Raw genomic sequence first — 21,124 nt, 5'->3', positions numbered from 1 at the left:
AAGATGTACAACAACATTAAGGAAAGAATTTCTTGCTAGCAATTAATTTAGATGCAGGTTGGCGCAGAAATTACCTAAAATGCATATATTACCTTATGTGCAATGGAAAAAAGACTTTGAAGGGTGAAGGAAAGCAACAATGTCAGTAGACTTAATGGTGTTTAAGCAAAGAGTCATACTGTTGAATGTTCCAATGGAACAAGGAATCTCATAGGTTGTTCCGGATGGGCAGTAGTGTCCCAGACTGCAGTCCTGTGGGTTTGGCACAGACTCACTACCATTACAGAAGGAGCCCCCACTGCAGTTGCCTGTTGGGGACTCAAGGTTGTCCGTGTCACAGTACTGACCAAGGGGACAGGGGACTGGGCTTGAACTGCCAGTTGGGCAGTATGTGCCTGTAAAACAGATAAAGGCGATACATGATTATCAATGTCTTGAGTACATAAGCATGAAATCTGTCTGTTCCATGAATTACTTTTATTGAGTATTAACATTTTGAGATTCCTCACCTGGTGCACATGGCCCTCCAGTGAAGTTGGTCAGGTAGGTGGGACACGACATGTTGATTGAGAAGTCTAGTGAAGAGTTGTCAAACACGACTGGCTTGTCACTGAATGCACCGCCTGAACAATACCAGCCTGCTGTGCAGTCATCCACTGGCTCCGACAGACCATCCAGGTCACAGTACTTCCCAGCTGTCAATGAACATGCATCTCAATGATTACATTACCACTAGAATGTACATACAAATATTTAAGGTTTTGTTATACTATATATTAAAACTATAATTTCTAAATATCTCTATATGCTTACCTGTACATGACTTGCAGTCAAAGATGTCATCGGCGTTGGTGTTGTTGTTGTATGTGCCCATGGGGCAAAGATACTGGTTGGCATATTCCGTACCAGCTGGACAGTAGGAGCCTACAATAACACTCAGGGAGTGAATGCCGTCCACACAAACTCATTTCACTATTCAATGTAAGACACTTAACTGCAATATGTTTAGAATCATTTAATTTAGGAATACAAACAACCTGCACAATACAATAAACATGAACAGCTACAGTTATTTTCAGCTCCCCTTTTAAACAAGTCGTAAACAGTGTTAGGACAGCCCCATGCTATGTTATAGATATTTAACTAAAGAAAAAGTTACAGACAACTACAGTATGCTAACCTTTAGGACAAGGTGTGCTGGCATAGTTGGTGATCCCCTGAAGGCAGTAGTAGCCAGCAGGGCAGGTCTTACAGATTGGGAGTCGTTCCTCATCCCCATAGGTGCCTGAGGGGCAGGGGATTGACGATGTTGTACCCTCTGGACAGTAGTGACCGACTGGGCATGGACCTGGAAAGAATGGATATATAGCTTACAGTAGGTCAAAGGGGGTAACCTAGTAAGGATCATCAAAGGAGGATGTAAAACAGTCAATATACTATTAGCAAACCTTGAAATGCCTATTCATGTACAATCATCATTCTGGTAAGAGCTTTAAGCATTTAAAGTTTTGGCATTCTTTTCTGAATTAAACATGATCAACAATGTATACCTCCAGTCCCAGTGTTGTTGTTTTCTGGAGCGACAGTGTCAACCCCAATCGTACAGAAGTATCCTGGAGCACACAGTCCCGTGGGTGTGGCCAGTCCGGGGGTAGCGCAGTATGACCCACCAATACACTGGGTGCACTCAGACTCCTGTTCCAGCATAGTTACATTGTTGAAAGTGCCTGCCGGGCAGAGAGAGTAGTTGTAGCCATTGGCACCGGGACAGTATGCTCCGTTTGGACACTCATCAAGGCGGTCTTGGTTCACACAGAAGTAGCGAGGTAGGCACTCGTCACATACTGATGCTCCTGTCTGGTTCATAAATGTGCCTGAAATATAAATTCACAGTATTTCAAAACTATGCTACATCCTCTAAAGCCTTAAAGGCAGCCAAGTTCATTCAGAATTAAAGCATCATCAAATTTCAAAAATCAAGTTTGAAATCTGCCAAATTAAACTTTACAAGTTAAGAAATGGTGTTTTTCAATTTCTGGCCAAGTTCGAAAACATCTATTTTTTACATATATTTAAACTAAACTTGGCATATCAAGATTAACACTTCATAATGTGGTTCATTTTTTGCGCTTTTAACCTAGGCACTGATTACGTCACCAAATGTATATATATTAATTTGTATTTCAAAAGATTTATAGGTGCATTTAAGCTTGACTGCCTTTAAATGTGTACAATCAATAAAACAAAAATTATACTTCTTACATGGAATTTTCTTCTGAAATCATCTTTGCTATGTGAGAGAATGCTTTTTGATTGAACATGTACGTCTTTCATTAAACCCAAACTTGCAAGTTAAAAGTTTATCATTTAATTTTAGAAAATCCATTTTGATGATGCAAATTTCAGCCCCCTACCGTCAGCACAGGGTGTTGGTGCATTGCTGCCGGTGGGGCAGAAGTTTCCTGCGGGGCAGATGTCTCCAGTCAACCCATCTGTGGGTGTGCTAGTGTTAGCCATTGCCATACAGTAGTAGCCAGCCTGGCACTCGCCTGCAGCAAACACAGAATAGAATATTACACTGTGTAACAGCATGTCAAAGGTTTCAGTGTATTATGTGTACATCAATTATTCAGGGTTACATAGCTTTTAACTTTAAATTAGGTATTTTAAAAGTTCTCTAACATAATAATACTCTTAGGTGAAACTAAATTAAGCTTACACATTTTTACAATGGACAAACAAACACAGTACTACATTGAGCTTGCTCTAATGCGTGTTCTTTTTAATATTTACATAAACAAACTACTGATATTTCTACAAAGGAAATAACACCAGCAAGATATGTATCAGGACTTCTTAGAAAGTAGAACTCTGCGCTGCAATTTTGTCAGGGCTTTTGATAATCATGCATATTTCATATACAAAGCTTGCCATGCAAGGCTGAAATCAAGAATATGTCATGCAAAGCATAGAAAAGCACCACAGGGGTGATGCAAGGAGGGATGGATATAGTGGTGACAAAAATGGGGAGATGACAATTGACATTAATTAGATTAATTGACATTAATTAGATTAATTAGTGGTACTAACAAATGCAATACCAACTTTGATACTAAATATTTCCATTCAATTAAAAATTGCTGTAATGATGTTGCAAAATAAAAGAATAAAATGCATGTAAAGCTACTTATAATTAAAGCTTAATAGGAACTAATAAGAAGCGGACAAATCCTGTACGACATAACCTGAACAGTTTAAGCCATTCTAGTTGTGATACAGCGTGCATATCACCAGACAGGTGACCACTTACAGTCAATGTCACATGATCCTTATACAGAGAAGAGTAGAGAAACAAATATCACATAAAGTGTACATTGTTAACATCCATATGGATTCAATAAAAATGAAACACAACAGATTTCACCATTCATTTTGTAAGATGAAATAATTGATTAGATTTAAGTCATCAAGCATTGGTAAACATAATAAGAATACAAATCAAATGAATTTTAAGTTTCATGATAAGTTATGAATATGTTTTAAACATGTTGCCATGACAACATTTCTCTACGTAATGACAAAAATCAAGTGAAAAATGTTAAAATATGTTCTTATAAAGTTGTTGTCATTGGTCTTAAAAGCAATCACTGAAAAAGAGCTTATATGCAGCTGAAGACATGCTTCCTGCTGCTGCTTGAAAACAGTGACATGCAGATGGCGTCCATGTTAGGGAGTCATAGATCAGTTAGTTGTGAGTCCAAGTGTACAGTGAGTTCCCAGATATACACAGGAAACAATAGGATAATATGGAGAATCAAACATTTCAATTACCAACAACACCCGATCCTGTAAATGTGCATTGGCACAATGAATAAGAATCAGATCATCAATTTTATTCATAATAATTCCTTTATTCAATAAATCATCAACAAATAATTCATAATAATTTTGATGTTAGAAAAGTTTACTTTGACATATCTGCATAGCTTGACATACAGTTGAACACCATTCATCCGAAATTTAAGGGACCCAAAAAATTATTTCGAAATAACAATATTTCGGATTAACAATTTTCAGAAAATGACAGAAAGATAACGTGAAATATTAAGTTGTGAAGATTGCAATGTCCGTTACACATTACCAATTCGATACATTCGGTTTGACTGATATTTCGTATACATGTTTGCTGAATTATTGTTTAATAAATGACAAATAATTTGTTATTATGCTTCTTTATTAAAACAACATTAAACATTTAACACAAGATGACAGCACATGTATGCAAAATCGTTATGATCCTCCCGGGATTGTTAGCGGGCCTTGTCCGGAATGATAGCAGGTCAAGTGTTATTCAGGTTGTGTTAACCAGCAAATATGTACACACTACATCACTCAAAGCATCGCTCATTTTCTAACATCATTTTTGGTAACATACGCATGCTCAATGTCATTTTTTAACAATCACTAATTGTGCTCCATTGTCACCTCAAGCTGATGCCCGAGTGCATTCGCAGTATGGTGTGAAAAACTATGAGATGATTAAGTTCCAAATAAGGATTGATAAATAGGTGTGAAATACCAAATCGGGACCTTAATTTTTACTTCAAAATAATGACTTTTTCGGAATAGCGATTTTGGATTATAGATTAAAAACTTAGTTAACCAAAAAAGGATTGAAATTGGGAGGGAATTTTTTTTTTCGAAATAGCCATAATTTCAGATAAACAGTGTTCGGAATAATGGTGTTTAACTGTATTTAAAAATAAAAATAAGTTTTGTTACAAGTAGAGGTGAAAAGACCTATGCCTACCAGTATAGTTGCTAAGCCCAGTGGAGGCACAGAAGCGTCCTGGGGGGCAGTCAGCACAATCAGTGACATTTTGGCCCCCAGTCGTGGTCAGATAGGTGCCTGCGGGACAGGGTTCCGGGGATCCCGTACCAGAGGGGCAGTAGTGGCCTGTGGGACATGTGTCACCATATGCCAGGGCAGACGGGTTCTGCAAAATGGCTCCACCAGAGCAGTAGAAGCCAGCATCACAAGGTCCGGAAGGCTCTGTCAAACCTACAATGTAAAACACTGGTTATGTTGCCATTCCATTGAAAGAGACAAATGAGAGTAAATCCAATTAAATTACATAATTATAAAGCTGTTATCCAATTTCGATACCCTACAGGGCTGTTAAGGAGAGCTCACCATCAGCAGCACAGAAGTATCCAGGTGTACACTGTTCACATGAGGAGACATTGTGGAGTCCTGTGGTGTTTGAGAAGGTTCCTGCGGGGCAGGGCGTCTCCACAGCTGACTGTGCAGGGCAATACGAGCCTGCAGGACACACATAGCCAACAACACTGGTGGGTGATGGAGTGTCAGAGCCAGAAACGCACACAAATCCCTCATTGCATGGCCCTTGTGGTTCAGATAGTCCTGAAAACACATTTAACAATCATTTTATGAAACAAGGTCATCATATTACATATGTATGTCTGTATAGTAAATTTTGTTAACAAGTCATAATACAGGCTAAAATTGAAAAAAAGAAGAAATGTTTTCATGTAAAAACTTAATTTCATTGGGTAGAAAAAATAGGTTAAAATTGGTCATTCATAATGATACATATATATTTGTACTTTCACACTTTATCACTATAATTTAAACAAAATGCAAGTGTACCAGGTGAGTCACAGTAGAATCCTCCAGTACATGGTGTGCACTCTGAGTCTGCCTGGATGGCTGTCTGGTTGTTAAATGTGCCGGTGGGACAGGGGTAGTCACCCGCAGATGTGGTGTTCACCAGGCAGTAGTAACCAGTTGGGCAGGCCATTGGGGTGACCACACCTGTAGCAAACCCGAGGTTGGCTGTTTCCTCCACCGGGTCACAATATCTGCATGAGAAGAGATATTCTAAATAAAACAGACTGTGTTACATTTTTCCGAAAAGATGTATTGTACCTCTTGTGTAATGGGTAAAATTGCTGAATCATTTGAAATAATATACAGCAATGACAAAACTGATACCAAACCTGAAGTCTTAATACAATGTAAAAGGTATGTTATGTATCCTTATGACAGCACTGACTGTATCATTCAACCAAGGAATGCCTTCACATGGTACAGTGATCTTGACTTTTTTTTTTGTCTCACCTTCCAATGGGGCATTCCTTGCACTCTGATTGGCCAATCTCATCCTGGTACATGCCAGCCAGACACTCTGTAGGGGTGCCAAGACCGCCTGTGCAGTAGAAGCCTGCTGGGCACGTGTAGTTTGCTGGGGTGGCTGATGCCTGACCAGCAGGACAGTAGAAACCAACAGCACAGGGGCCAGATATTCCAGAGCTGGAGCAGTAGAAGCCTGGTGTGCATTGCTCACAGTTGTCAAGGGCAATGTTACCAGTGGCAAACGAAAAGGAGCCAGGAGGACAGGGGGTGGGGGTGGTGGAGCCCTGGGGACAGTAGTGGTTTGCTGTACATTCTGTGCCATTAGGGGAGGTGGCCCCACCAACACAGTAGTAACCTGTAAGAAACAATGTCAAACTTAAAATCAATACACACAAAAATTGCTTCAGTTTTGAAAATAATGAGAAATTGTTATACAAACAAGAGGCCCACGAGGGCCTATACTCTACTGTCATTGCTCTTGTGGTAATTTTCAATCCAGAGCATGGATGTATTGGTAATTGGCAAGATACTTATAGTTCACTTGGAATGGTTTGTGTTTTGGTAAGCTGAAAACTTTGCATGTTCAACATGTGAGGACAGAAAATGCAGTAAACAAATTAGTTGGATGAGCTATTTTAATATGTGCCAGTGATAGTAGTTCATATCAAAAGCATGTTCATACTGGTAACACACACATATGTTTTAAAGGATCTTGCTCATGTTTTGAACCGAAATTTGTTTTGCTGGTTACACATTTGAAAACACTTATTTTATCATTATTTTACTGTATGATACAGAAATTAAAGAAAAAAATTCATTAAAATATACAAATTTATTTTAGGTTGTAGTGGGTACGAACCCCTGCTGGTTAAGTTAAGATTTTTTTAAATACACATTCCTAAACCACTAGTCCACAAGTGTACAACAGTTGATGAATATTTTGATCTGTAGCAATTGTCTGCTTGATGTATACTTTGGTAAGGCTACACATGAGCAGATTTGACCCTTTTATCAAAGGAACAGAGCTCTCATGGATGTCAAACTGCTACACATGTTTGATTGAGACACAATAACAAGTGGCCATGTTGACTCTAAAGCACTCAACTAAGTGAAAGTTTTAAACGTTTATTACCACTAGACAAAATTGTAAATTTTTCCTTTATATCATTATGTAACACTGGTGACCCTCGTAATGTTCCTCTGTAGGCGAAAGTGTGTTCATATTACGTTGATGTACATAGATATATGCAAATTTGCATAATCAGTTCTCTGTGTGGAGGTTCAGGGTCTATGTATATACGACCAGTCAACCCCTTCAGGGTCAAGCGTGCTTTCTCTGAAGGAGTCTGTTGCATCTTTGGCCGTGCACATTACAAATGGTGGCAGCCGTGAGATGAAGACATGTTGCCTTACCCACAAGTTTCCAAGGGCAAGACTTGGGATGAGTCTTCTTGGAGGGAAAGTAACGTAACGTTCCGCTGTAGGCGGAAGTGCATTCATAGTATGTTACGGTACTTAGTTATGTGCAAATTGGCATAATCAGTTCTCCGGGTGGAGGTTTATGGCGTATGTATATAATACCAGTCGACCCTTCAGGGTAGAGCATGCTTTTCTCTGAAAGGATCTGTTGCGTCTTTGGCCATACACGTTACAAAATCAAGGGTCTTGGCCTTGCAGTAACAGACTTGTGAACCCCGGGGTGTGGCCAGTTATGACCCTTACGGGCATAAATTGAACAAAAGTTCACAAGCAAACGATGGACACTGCACCATCGCACGCCTTTGGCCAGTAGAGCTAAAAATCAACCAACCTTCTTAAACTGTAACTGTGACCTCTTTTTAAAACATTAAACAAATTGTACAATCTAAAAACAGGCTGTCTCTCTTTAAATAAGACTTCGCTAAAAATAGCTACTTTTTTTTGGATAATTTCAAGGGCCATAACCCAGTTATGCATGGGCGAATCTCATTTTCCAAAGGAACCAAGCTCTAATTGCTATCTAACTACTGTAAAAGTTTTATTGAGAAACAATCAAAACTGAAGACTGTATCTCATTCACAAGCAATTGTTTACAGATTCATGAATGCATAGACGCAAGCACAGACACACAGACAATAGTAGAGCTAAAATTAACAACTTTTTTTTAGGATAGAATAAATCATCAGGTTTCATGTTTATTTAAAAGGAAACATAATCAACACCTAAACACAGTAACTAGACGATATTCCTGACTAATTACACCAGAATTGATGGATTCAAATACACGACGGTTCCGCTTGACTCTTCTGGAGTGCAAAAACATCCTTACTTTCAAGCTCAACAAACTTTTGAGTTAAACAATAAACTGACGAAGTAAGAATCACAGCAACTTGCCTGCATCACACAGTCCTTCTGGTGCAGAGAGTCCATTCTGGCTGCAGTAGGATCCCCCATCACACTGGACCGGGTAGTTAGCTCCTGCAGGACAGTATGTTCCTGGCCAGCACTCACCGCCTGTGTAGTTAGCGGAGGGGCATGAACACATCGCCGGGTCTGTGGCATTCACCTCATCCACCGGCATTGTCTGGTATGACATTCCTGTGCAGTACCAGCCTGCCGTGCAGTTACCTGTTGGCGCTTCCAGGCCATCAGCTGAGGACAAAACAAACCGTGCATGTGTTTATATTGAAGTTTAATAAGAAAGAATCATTAAGCATTTGTCAGTTGAGCAAAATAGCAAGATTTATCCTAAGCAGTATATTTTCATTTGAACATATAAGTATTTTTAAACACTGATGTTGAATTTTATTTTAGGGCTTTGACTGCTTCTTTTGCTACTTTATCACTGATGTCATAGATCACTTGATGTATGACAAAGCACTCACTTTCACAGTATAAGCCAGGGGGGCACTCAAGACAGTCATTCACGTCGTCCATGATATTGGTTGGGTTGTAGTAGCCTTTTGTACAGGGGAACTGTGTATCATGGGTGGTGCCTGCAGGGCAATAGTAGCCAGCTGGACATGGATACAGGCTGTATGAGGTAGTGTTCTCCATGCAGTAGTAGCCAGCTGGACATGTCTGGCATGTGGCTGAACCTTCAGCATCACTGTATTGTACAGACAGATGCAAAGTTACATTATGAAATCAAGGCAATATTTAAAATATTACATACATGAATGCTTTAACTAAAGAATTAGAAACTAAAGCTGTCACAGGAGTGACAGATAACCTCACACGCCACTTGGACACAGAAACGGTAGACTATTTCTTTGATAGGGGCCATAACTCCATCAAATATTGGTGGATTGTAACAGAAGTCGAGCTTGAACTGAATTCTAAAGTGTCAAACCTGTGTAACAAATTGTTAAAATCTGTCAACCTTTTCATGAGTTACTGTCCTGACACCAGATTTTGGGCATACTTATAGTAAATTGGAGGTTTCTAACTCAAACTTGACATGCCTTTAATGGTGTTAAACATGTGTACAAAAATGATTGAAATCAATCAACTCGTCCATGGCAATTCAAGTTAAAAGGGGGCATCCTCCATTAAAAATTGGTAGTTTGTAACCAAAACAGAAATTGACGTAAACAATTATCTAAATCCATCAAACCTTTTACAAGTTATTCTCCAGACACCATATTTTTGGCAATTCAGGTTGAAAAGGAGCCATAACTCTGGCAAAAATTACTGGTAGTAGTTTGTAACCAAAGCCAAACTTGACCTTTATTTTATTGTGTTGAATATCTTTATGGAAAATGATCAAAATCTGCTGACCCTCTCATAGGTAATCAACTGGACAGAAACAAGAGACTATCCTTTAAGCTTACTGCAATATACAAGACCCAAATTTGTTTTGTTCGGATTTAACAAATGACCATACTTTTTTGCTTTTATGAAAACAGGTAGATAATCTTACCTGTATGTTCCAGCAGAGCAGGGCAAAGGCAGAGCTGAGCCTGGTGGACAGTAATAGCCTACAGGACACTTTGCCCCCACACCGGTGTTGTTAACAGAATTTGGCGATGGGGTGTCCACACCTGTCATACAAATAAGGCATTGTGATATATGGTAGAAATGGTCATGTAGGCTTAATAACGACAAAAAAATGTTGAACAAAAATTACAGTATAGAAACTTTTATCCTGAAGTAAAGAATTATGATGAAATTCCTCTACATATTAATCTTACCATGATATGCTGTCTGTCCTAACCTAAGGCAATCTATTGAAATTTCACTAACCTTGAGTACAGTAGTATCCTGCATCACAGATGTCAGTGTAGTTGTCCATTCCTGGCAGCTGGCAGTATTTCCCACCATCACACTGTGTGCACTCAGACTGCTGGGTGATGGATTCAACAGGATTATAGGTTCCAGCAGGGCAAGGGATCTTGTCAGCACCAGTACCCTCGGGGCAATAGTGACCCATGGGGCAGGCCTCCGCACTGTCTCTGTTTGTGCAATATGATCCAGCAGGGCAGATGTAGCAAGCTGCTGCGCCTGTGTGGTTAGTGTAAGTGCCATTTGGGCAGAAGATGTGGTTAGGGGTGCCAAGGGGACAGTAAGAGCCTGCAGGGCAGATATCGCCCATAACTCCATCTGTTGGAGCCATGTTGGTTGAGCCCAGAGTACAGAAGTAGCCTAAAAGCAAATATTGTATTGTTTTGTTAACATACACATATTTCAATGACAGTAAATGCTGAAAGCATTACTGAGTATTTAAATTATTTAAAGCATTCCAATAAATAAACTCAGTACATCATACTTACAAAAGATGATATGAATGTCAATACTTATGTGTCAATAATTCATACCTGCAAGACAATCTCCAGTGACTGAGGCCTGGCCAGTAGCATTACAGTAGCTGCCTGGATCACAGTCAAGGCATGCCGAGATGTTGGTGCGGCCCTGAAATGGCTGGTATGTACCGGCATCACAGGCTTTTGGCTGGTGGCTGGCCTCCTCACAGAAGAACCCAGCAGGGCAGATGTCTCCATACACTGTGCCCACTGGAGCTGCTTCTTCTGAGGCATTGCTGCAGTAGTATCCTACCAGACAGTTGCCTGAGGGTGCTGTCAATCCTGGGGAGTCACAGTACTGCCCTGGGGGGCAGAAGGTGCAGTCACTCAAGGCAGTCAGCTGCGGTGCGGACCCATACATCCCCTTAGGACAGTCAACTGGGTAAGGAGAGCCTTCAACGCAGTATTCCCCCTGCACACACTCACTTCCATTCACTGTAGGGTTGGGCTCAAACGCAGCCAGTGTGCAGTAATATCCTGGGTTACATGGTCCCGCTGGAGCGAGCATGTTTGGGTTGTCACAGTAGTAGCCTGGATCACACAGAATGCATTGGCTCTCATTTGCCAAGCCTGTGGTATTGCTGTAGGTACCAATAGGACAGGGGTTGGCCATGGCAGTCTCTGTGCCAGCAGGGCAGTAGTAGCCTGCTGGACATGTCTTTGGGGTGACCACTCCATGGGATGCCTCACCAACACCACTCTGCTCTTCTGCAATGGCTTCATTTTGGTCGCAGTAGGAGCCAACCGGGCAGATGAAACACGATCCCTGGCCAACATCAGGCTGGTAGTATCCTGACTGACAGGGGGTCTCTGCACCACTGCCCTCTGGGCACTCATGACCAGCCAGACATTCGTTGCCAGTTGGCTGGGGCTGGGTGCTCTCCTGGGGACAGAACCATCCCTCTGTGCAGTTCCCATTGGGCAGGTCCCTTCCTGTTCCAGCACAGTACATTCCAGCGGTACATGGCAGACAGTTGGTTAGATTCTCATTGGCATAGGCATTGCTGAAGGTTCCCTCTGGACAAGGTATTGCAGCCTGACTGGCCTCTGGACAATAGTTACCCTTGGGGCAGATGTCACCAAAGGTTTCATTCACAGGATTTGGCATGGTTGATCCAGAACTGCAGTAGTATCCTGCCATACAGGGGCCAGTGACAGCATCCAGCTCATCTGTCCCACAGTAGTAGCCTCCTGTGCACGCAGTCTGCACAGATGATCCTACCGGACAAAACTCTCCAGCCACACACTTTCCCCCGATGCTCTGGGCAGGGCAGTGGCATTCAGAGCCCGTGTCATTACCAAGGGTACTGGGCTTGTCGGTCCAGGATCCCAAAGTGCAGTACCATCCTCCTGCACATGGCCCTGCAGTGGCAGACTGGCCCTGGAATGGACAATACTGACCAGCCGGACAGATCACGCATGCATCATCACTTTGAGCTCGTGTAAAGCCAAAATAGGTTCCATTAGGACAGGGGTACTGATGAGCAAATTCAGTGCCTTGTGGACAATAGTAACCTGAAATAAAATTTGTTACATAAAAACAAATATTGAAATAGTTTTAAAGCAGGACTCTGTGTCTTATAATTTCTTATATAACTATCAAAATATATACAATAATATCTAGTGAAAAGATTTATCAAATGGTGTGTACATGTACTATTAAATCTACCAACAAATCTTTCAATACCTGCTGGGCAATCAGCATTACTGGAGCTTCCAGCAACACAGTAGTAGCCAGCTGGACATGGATCACAAGTTGATTGTTGTTCTATACTTTGGAATGTGCCAGCAGGACAGTCAGGTGGGGTGCTTGTGCCGTTAGTGCAGTATTTCCCCACTGGGCACGGGCCTCCTGTGCTGTCAGCCACTGGAGGTGAGCCTGCGGTGGCTCCTCCCAGGCAGTAGAAGCCTTCGCTACACAATCCAACTGGCTCTGTTAGACCAGTGGTGTCACAGAAGTAGCCTGGTGTGCAGTTGGTACACTCTGCTGCTGCTGTTAACAGGGTCTGATTGCTGAAAGTTCCAATAGGGCATGGTGTGGGTGTCTGGGTGCCCTCTTCACAGTAGTGACCCACGGGGCAGGGGCCTGCATCACCAGCTGTGGCATTGGAGGGTGTGGCACTGTCAGAGCCTGAGTTACAGAAGTACCCAGCAGCGCATGGTCCGCTAGGAGTAGTCAGGTTTGTTGTTTCACAGTACTGGCCACCTGGACATGTTGTACACTGGCTTTCAGTGCTAAAACCAGTGGAAGAACCATAAGTGCCTGTGGGGCATCGTTGCCAGACTGCACCAGTGCCTGTGGGACAGTAGTAGCCTTGAGGACAGTCCACCTCATTGATGCCATCAGTGCAGTAATGGCCAGCTGTACAGTCATAACAGGTGGACTGGGCAGTGATGGCCACAAATCTCCCTGATTCACATGGCAATGGGGAAGGTCCAGTGCCCGTGGGACAGTAGTGACCTATAGGGCAAACATCGCCAGTCACACCATCTGTAGGGCTGCGACTAATGGCGTTGCTCATACAGTAGTATCGTTCAGAACAATTGCCAGTAGGGGAGGTCAGACCAGCGCTGGAACAATACACACCTCCTTCGCAGTTTGTGCAGTTCTCTAAATACCCTATACCTGCAATTTCAGAATGTAAAAAAGCCCTGTTTAATTTCCAAATAAACTAAGCTAAGAAGACATGACAACAATGCAATGGCCAATCAAAATAAAGTAACCCATGGTAGTTTCCTACCTTGATCAGGACTGTATGTTCCTTTGGGACAGTCAGTGGTCTCGTATGATCCAGGGTTACAGTACGTGCCAGCAGGACAGATGTTGCCTGTGGTGCCATCGGTTGGGTTGGACATCTCCGCCCCACTCACGCAGTAGTAGCCAGCATCACAGTTCCCAGAGGGTGCTGCAAGGCCAATATCTCCACAGTACTGGCCGGGCGAGCATGACATGCAGTCAGATAAGGACACCATATTGAAGTTAGGGTTGTAAGTTCCGTTGGGGCAGGGGAATTCTGAGTCAAACTTGGTGCCTACAGGGCAGTAGTATCCAGGTGGGCAGTCCTCTGGGTTCTGTACACCATGAGAGCAGACTGTGCTGTTCTGTACTGTACCATCACAGTAGTAACCCTCTGGACATGTCTTACACACAATCTGAAAATATTTGAGATTTTTAACTATATACAATGTATATATATTAAGCCAATTTTCTTCTTAAAGGCATTTTATAGTCCTCAAAAATTATTAATCAAGGATTTGCATACCTTAAATTAAATAAAAATAAAAAATTGTACAAATTTGAAATAAAATAAGTTCAAAATGCCTTCAAACACCTGGCATTCATATCATGAATTAGTAATGTACAATGATAATTGAACATTATATTATAGTTTGGCTAACAAGTCGAGTCACAACATTTTCAGAGGAAAATGGCTAAGGGTCCATATTAAAAATAAATGAACCAGCCATTGCAGAGGAAAATGACTGACACTATTACAGTCACCATGTCCAGTCCATTCACAAGCAATAATTGACTGAAACTTAGGGCTAATGTATGACAAAATTTATATACCGGGTAGCATCAAATTAGGGTAACATACTGCTTATAAGACCACTTGTAACCAATATAATTATATGATTCAAAGTGAGCTGATCATTTCCTTTATAATCTTTATTCCCCATGATTAAAATGTGATTCTAATACTGGGTAACAAAAGCTAAGGGAATAAATAATTCAAGTATGTATATACACTCCAGTAAACCAACATTGAATAAAACACAAAACTTTCATGTATTGAATAAAACCACACCACTCAACTCTACAATGTAGTTATATGGTCAATGAAAATCTCAATCTATGTGCCATTTGCAATAAATGTTACAGTAAAGTGTTTATAACACCAAATCTGGAATCGTAAATATAACAAGTACATGCAAAACATACTTATGGGAGAAAAAAAAATTGACACTAGAACATGTGTTTTTATCAACCACCAGAACATAAAAATTATTATAAAATTTTATGACTGATTAATTCACAAATTGGAACCAAACATAATACATTAACAACAATTCTTAGATGTGGAATGATAAGAACCTGTTAAACCAGGCTATCGCAGGAAATGATGTATGCTTCTTAAAAGGCTACACATTTAGAAAAGAAAGTGCAAATCGGAAAAAAATTAATTTTCCAGTTTTTGCTCTTTAAACAACCAAATAAGAGTAGGTATAAATGTAAGAATATATACTCCAGCTCAAAAACATAAGTATGAAAGGGCAATTATTGTTAAAACTTAAATTATAAATATGATACCTAAGATAGAGTTATGGTTTCCATGCATTGCACTGCTGCACTTCTCATAAAAAAATATCTCTATATGAAGTTTGTAGTCAATACCTCAACTACTTGGAACTATGCTCTGGAAATCATTAAGTATACAAACAAACGAACAAAGGATAATAACTCTTAAAGTACCAGAGACAAAAGTTATGGGTCCTGTGCTCTGCACTCAACCTCAAAACATCTATTTGTATATAAAGTTTGAACTTCATACTGCAAAGACGAATGGAGTAATGATCTGGATAAAAGTTTAGAAAAAAAAATATGGTAAATGGAAATTAATTCACAAAAAATGGAAGGTAGGATTGAGGCTCTTGCCTAATGTACTTCCTCTCATTGCTCTCTCTCTCTCTCTCTCTCTCTCTCTCCCTCTCCCCTCTCCCTCTCCCTCTCCCTCTCTCTCTCTCTCTCTCTCTCTCTCTCTCTCAATATATTACAAGTTTCTTTTAAATCCCATCAGTACTTGTCCAACTTCTTTATTAATGCATACTGAACAATTGAAAGGGGAGTTAATTCAGCAATGACTACATCCTTCGGACAACATTGAGTGTGAATACCCATAAAAACAAAAATATGGTTAAGGCGAGATAAATCAGTAAATATGGAAAGTAGGATTAAAGCTCTTGCCTACTGCATTTCCTCTCAATCTATACTCTAAGTTACATTTCCTTAAAATTTTGTGCAGACAAACAGCTTCCCTTTTTATGCATACTCGAAAAGACAAAGACTTAAGATTATTTTTCATGCCCTACACTTGAACACATTGCCCTATGTCTATGTTTCAAGTCTCACTGGCATCCCATCAGTAATTTTTAAGTTGTTATCCAGGCAAGGTTGTGACAGATGCTCTATCTTTTGGGACCACAACAAGTAGCATAAATTAAGAATTTAACCTACATAACATTCAAAATTAACTTCCCCATTATTATCTTATGCAGCCATAAATTAACAAAAAAATCAATGTTAACATATCAGTATTTTGCTTCATTTTCATCCCAAATGACAAAATATCTATATACTGGGAATAGCTACACTGATTTACAGATGGTGTTAATTAACAATAGAACATGTTCAAGTTTGTATCAAATATTTGAATCTGGATTAAATGTGTAACCTTTTCAAACTCATCCTGGTACTCCCCAGAGGGGCAGGCCTGTTCTGTTGCTGAGCCAGCTGGACATTTATGACCAGGGCTGCACATGTAAGCAGACGGCTTCCTCTGAGACTGTCCAGCAGGGCAGTAAAATCCTTGCCCACATGTCCCTGTGGGCTCTTGTAGACCATTGGAGGCACAGTAATACCCTGTAATGAGAAATGACAGTAAGCAATGTGTTTTTCCGAGCTGTCCTTGATGGTACCTTTAATCTCAAAAAAACAATATCCAGTATATTTCAATACAAAGGAATAACAAGTCTATCAACCTGGAGTGCATGGTTCACAGTCGCTGACATCTGTTCGCCCAGTGCCATTCTGGTAAGTTCCTGCTAGACATGCCTGGGCTGTAGTCGTTCCATTGGGACAGTAGTTACCCACAGGGCAGACATCGCCGGTAACACCGTCTGTTGGGTTCGGGACCGTGGCCCCTGATGTACAGTAGAAGCCACCATAACACTCTCCTGTCTCAGCTGCCAGGCCATCAATGTCACAGTAATAACCTGGAACATTAAGTTTGCAGAGTCAACAGTATGCAAATAACTTTGAATAGACAGATATAGGTCATAGAAATATCTAGCTTTATAACTGGATGTGATTAATACCCCTACTACACCCAACCTCCTTAAAATAAGAAGTATCACTGGGATTGATGTATGCTCGTAGAATACCCTATGGTGGTGTGAAGGCATTAATAAAGATAACAATCATACTATATAACAATAAGGACTTTAACATCTAGGAAACAAGGCATGATTTTTTTCATTTTATTATTTCAAAAGCATAACACAGTTTCCTATTGGGATGATCAAACACAACATAATGTTTCTTTTGTGGAGTTGAAGTCAATACCTCAAAAGCTTTTGATGGAAGTAAAAAATAGTATAACGAGTCCATTCATAGTCAGCCATAAACCCTACTGAACAAAGAACAGTATCAACTTTGCCTTATGGCAAATGATTACAATTAAATAATGGACAATGACTAAAACATACTGCCACCAGAGTTATGGTTCATGTGCACTGTACTTCTCCTAAATAAAATCAATCTGTATATGAAATTTGAAGACAATACTTCAATGACTCTTCAATTTAACTCTGGACAAAATTGCCTAGTGGAGGGAAGTAAAACAAGAGGGCCATGATGGCCCTAAAATGCTCACCTAAGCTAAGGGCCACAACTCTGTGATAAAGCAATAATAAAAATGTTGCAATTTAAACATATCTTGACTGACAACGATGCCTTGTTTTATATTTGTAAAGAGTGATGCAATGAAGCTACCTGTAAAGTTTCATTGAATTTGACCTGGTAGTTTCAGAGATTTTTTTTAAAGCAAAACAGTAAGTCGGCCATTTTGTTGTTGGTGTTGTTGTTGTTGTTGATAAATCTCAATGCCTTGTTGTATTTTTGTAGAGGGCCATGCAATGAAGCTTTCTATCAAGTTTCAGTGAATTTAGCCCGGTAGTTTTAATTCAGAAGAGATGTTTTATAAAGCAAAACAGGAAGTTGGCCAGATTGTTGTTGTTTTTAATCAATCGCGACCCCTTGTTGTATTTTTGTAGAAGGTTACCCAAGGAAGCTTCCTGTAAAGTTTCATTGAATTTGGAGTGGTAGTTTCAGAGGAGATGTTTTTTTAAAGCAAAACAGGAAGTTGGCCATTTTGTTGTTGTTGTTGTTGTTGTTGGTCAATCGTGACCCCTTGTTGTATTTTTGTAGAGGGTCACCCAAGGAAGCTTCCTGTAAAGTTTCATTGAATTTGGAGTGGTAGTTTCAGAGGAGATGTTTTTTAAAGCAAAACAGGAAGTTGGCAATTTTGTTGTTGTTGTTGATCAATCATGACCCCTTGTTTTATTTTTGTAGAGGGTCACCCAAGGAAGCTTCCTGTAAAGTTTCATTGAATTTGGAGTGGTAGTTTCAGAGGAGATGCTTTTTAAAGCAAAACAGGAAGTTGGCCATTTTGTTGTTGTTGTTGTTAATCAATCGTGACCCCTTGTTGTCTATTTGTAGAAGGACACCCAAGGAAGCTTCCTGTGAAGTTTCATTGAATTTGGCCAAGTTGTTTCAGAGGAGATTTTTTTTAAGCAATTGTTGAAGGATGGACAGACAGACGGACGATGGACAAAGACCGATCAAAATAGCTCGTCTTGAGCACTTTGTGCTCTGGTGAGCTAAAAATAAGTATAAAAATAATCAAAGGGCAATAAATTTACCAAAAAAAACCATACACATAGTATCTTTTATTTTGTACAGTACTTCTACCTCACACTTTTAATATGTGCATGAGGTTTGAAGCCAATAACTTAAAAATTGTGGAGTAATGGAGCAAAGTAGATTTGTCCCTCTGTTCCAGGATTGTTGTACCAATGGATGAGACAAGGTGATTCCAATATAACAAACACCACTATGTTGTGGGAGTATAATAAAAAGACATTCAAGAACCTTTTCTGGTTGAAAACAGTAAGTGCATGTTTGCCTTACCTCCAGTGCAGGGTGTTGGTGCCGAGGATCCAATGGGGCAGAAGAAGCCAGCTGAGCACAATCCACCTGTCTGGTTGTTTGGACAGAGGCAGTTAGGGGCGGAGTAGTTGCCTATCTCCACAGGCTGGGCAGACCAGGCCCCTCCCACACAGTAGTAGCCAGGGTCACACTGTCCAGTTGGGGCTGACATACCAGTAGAGGCACAGTAATTGCCAGGGGAGCAGGGCAGGCAATCATTTATGTCCATGCCACCAGTGTTTGGGTTGTAGTAGCCAATGTCACAGGGATACTGGGTTCCAATCGTGGTTCCGTTTGGACAATAGTGGCCTGCTGGACACTGATAGCTTGCAAACTCTGTGGCATTCTCAGGACAGAAGTATCCCTCCGGACACTCCAGACAGGAGGAAGCTCCAGCTGTTGGACTAAAATAAGAACAACCTTATACATAACTGAATTATTTGTGTCTACTAAAAACAACACATATAATTTTTTTAATTATTTGTGTTTAAATAACTCACCATCATGAATTTGCAATGGCCAATATTAGTTTACCTGTATGTTCCTGCAGGACATCCCAGTGGGAAGCTAGTGCCACCTGGACAGTAGTTGCCGATAGGACATGGCCCTCCTGTAGAGTCTTCAGAGGGATTATTGGGCACTGTAGCTCCTTGTAGGCAGTAGAACCCTGGACTACAGTCCCCTGTTGGTTCAGTTAGACCATCAGTTCCACAGTATTTGCCAAAGTCACAAAGTGTACACTGGTTGGAGGCTGACAGGCCGGTAGTGTTGCTATAATATCCTGCAACACATGGATGGGCATTGACGGTCTGGATAGGACAGAAGAAGCCTGCAGGACAGATGCCTGCAATGCCAACCACGCCTGAGGGTGTTGGGGAGTCCGATCCCTGGGTACAATAGTAGCCTGCCTGGCAGACACCGCTCTCTGCCTGAAGTCCAGTGCCATTGCAGTAGTAGCCACCAGTACACTGGGTGCAGTCTCCTGATGCTGCAAGTCCTGTAGTGCCACCAAAGGTTCCTGCCGGGCACTGCTCAAAGACGTTTCCAGTACCCTCTGGGCAGAAGTTACCCTGTGGGCAGGCAACAAGGTTGATACCATCCACACAATAATAGCCTGGTGTGCAGTTAGTACAAGAGGCAGCTCCAATGTTAGGAGAGTAGGTGCCATCTGCACAGGAGATAGGGACATCCGTACCGGTGGGGCAGTAGTGACCAATAGTGCAGGAGTCACCAGTTGTGCCCCCGTCATTTGGTGTGGGTGTGGATGCCCCAGAGTCACAGTAGTACCTCTCTGAACAAGGGCCTGTGGGCTCTATGAGACCGGTTGTGCCACAATAGTAGCCCCCAAAGCAGGCAGTACACTGACTGGAGCTTGACAGCCCAGTGCTGTTGGACTGGGTGCCCACTGGGCAGTCTGAGGGTACTGTGGTGCCTGAAAGGCAGAATTTTCCCTCTGGACATGCCTTGCCTGTCACTCCATCTGTTGGGGTCTGGGTGGAAGACCCACTGATACACCAGTAGCCAGCTAAGCAGGAGCCTGCAAAAAAACAACAAATGCTCCAATATGTTCATGCAAGCTTTACCAAACAATAACACTTGATTTGCATGCAATCATTGTAATTCACTATAGTTTTAAAACTAAATGCTTTCAAAGATGTTACAACACTTGCTGAACAAGATATTTACAATTCAAAACAAACACAAAAAATGCAAACATTATAAAATAAATTTACTATCTTACTCCATAATATAACATAATATAATGTTAAAAGCTTTGAATCCGTACCTGTGAAGTTAGTAAGTCCTACACTGGCACAGTATTTGCCAGGGTCACATGGAGTACATTCACTTGAAGCCTCCAGCATGGTAGCCGTGCTGTAAGTGCCACTGGGGCAGCCATATTGGGTGGAAAATTCTGTGCCATTAAGGCAGTAATAACCGGCAGGGCAAGGGTATGAAGTGTAGTCTGTGATTGGTGAATCAGCAAAGTCACAGTAGTAACCTGGAGAACAACGTTATGAAAAGCTTCAATGCCATGGATATACATAAGCAAACATCATCTACCTTTTAAGTCATTAATTTTGTTATCTCGTATACAGGAGCTGTCTAAATTTAATCTGCATCCATCATCAAAACTGTGAAAAAAAAACATTATCTAAAGGGACTTAACGGACATAAGAGTTGAAAAAACACCTGCAA

General features: G+C 41.0%; 1 protein-coding gene across 1 annotated transcript in view; it reads right to left on the bottom strand.

Annotated features, from left to right (window-relative positions):
• LOC128225557 (uncharacterized) overlaps positions 1-21,124 on the bottom strand; it is a 106,253-nt gene that overhangs the window by 32,084 nt on the left and 53,045 nt on the right. Inside the window, exons 33-55 of the mRNA XM_052935421.1 lie at positions 20,712-20,927; positions 19,460-20,462; positions 18,908-19,329; positions 16,699-16,932; positions 16,392-16,579; positions 13,680-14,091; positions 12,626-13,564; positions 10,954-12,453; positions 10,382-10,780; positions 10,059-10,179; positions 9,022-9,245; positions 8,531-8,788; positions 6,143-6,512; positions 5,672-5,883; positions 5,195-5,425; positions 4,811-5,062; positions 3,832-3,846; positions 2,415-2,549; positions 1,551-1,874; positions 1,181-1,348; positions 814-924; positions 510-695; positions 180-395 (exon numbers count right to left, since the gene is read on the bottom strand). Of these exons, the coding sequence (XP_052791381.1) occupies positions 180-395; positions 510-695; positions 814-924; positions 1,181-1,348; positions 1,551-1,874; positions 2,415-2,549; positions 3,832-3,846; positions 4,811-5,062; positions 5,195-5,425; positions 5,672-5,883; positions 6,143-6,512; positions 8,531-8,788; positions 9,022-9,245; positions 10,059-10,179; positions 10,382-10,780; positions 10,954-12,453; positions 12,626-13,564; positions 13,680-14,091; positions 16,392-16,579; positions 16,699-16,932; positions 18,908-19,329; positions 19,460-20,462; positions 20,712-20,927 (8,136 nt within the window). The remainder of the gene's footprint in view (positions 1-179; positions 396-509; positions 696-813; positions 925-1,180; positions 1,349-1,550; positions 1,875-2,414; positions 2,550-3,831; positions 3,847-4,810; positions 5,063-5,194; positions 5,426-5,671; positions 5,884-6,142; positions 6,513-8,530; positions 8,789-9,021; positions 9,246-10,058; positions 10,180-10,381; positions 10,781-10,953; positions 12,454-12,625; positions 13,565-13,679; positions 14,092-16,391; positions 16,580-16,698; positions 16,933-18,907; positions 19,330-19,459; positions 20,463-20,711; positions 20,928-21,124) is intronic.

The sequence above is a fragment of the Mya arenaria genome, chromosome 3, assembly GCF_026914265.1.
Source record: "Mya arenaria isolate MELC-2E11 chromosome 3, ASM2691426v1".
In the NCBI taxonomy this organism is placed as follows: domain Eukaryota; kingdom Metazoa; phylum Mollusca; class Bivalvia; order Myida; family Myidae; genus Mya; species Mya arenaria.
This window is presented reverse-complemented; position numbering and strand designations above follow the sequence as displayed.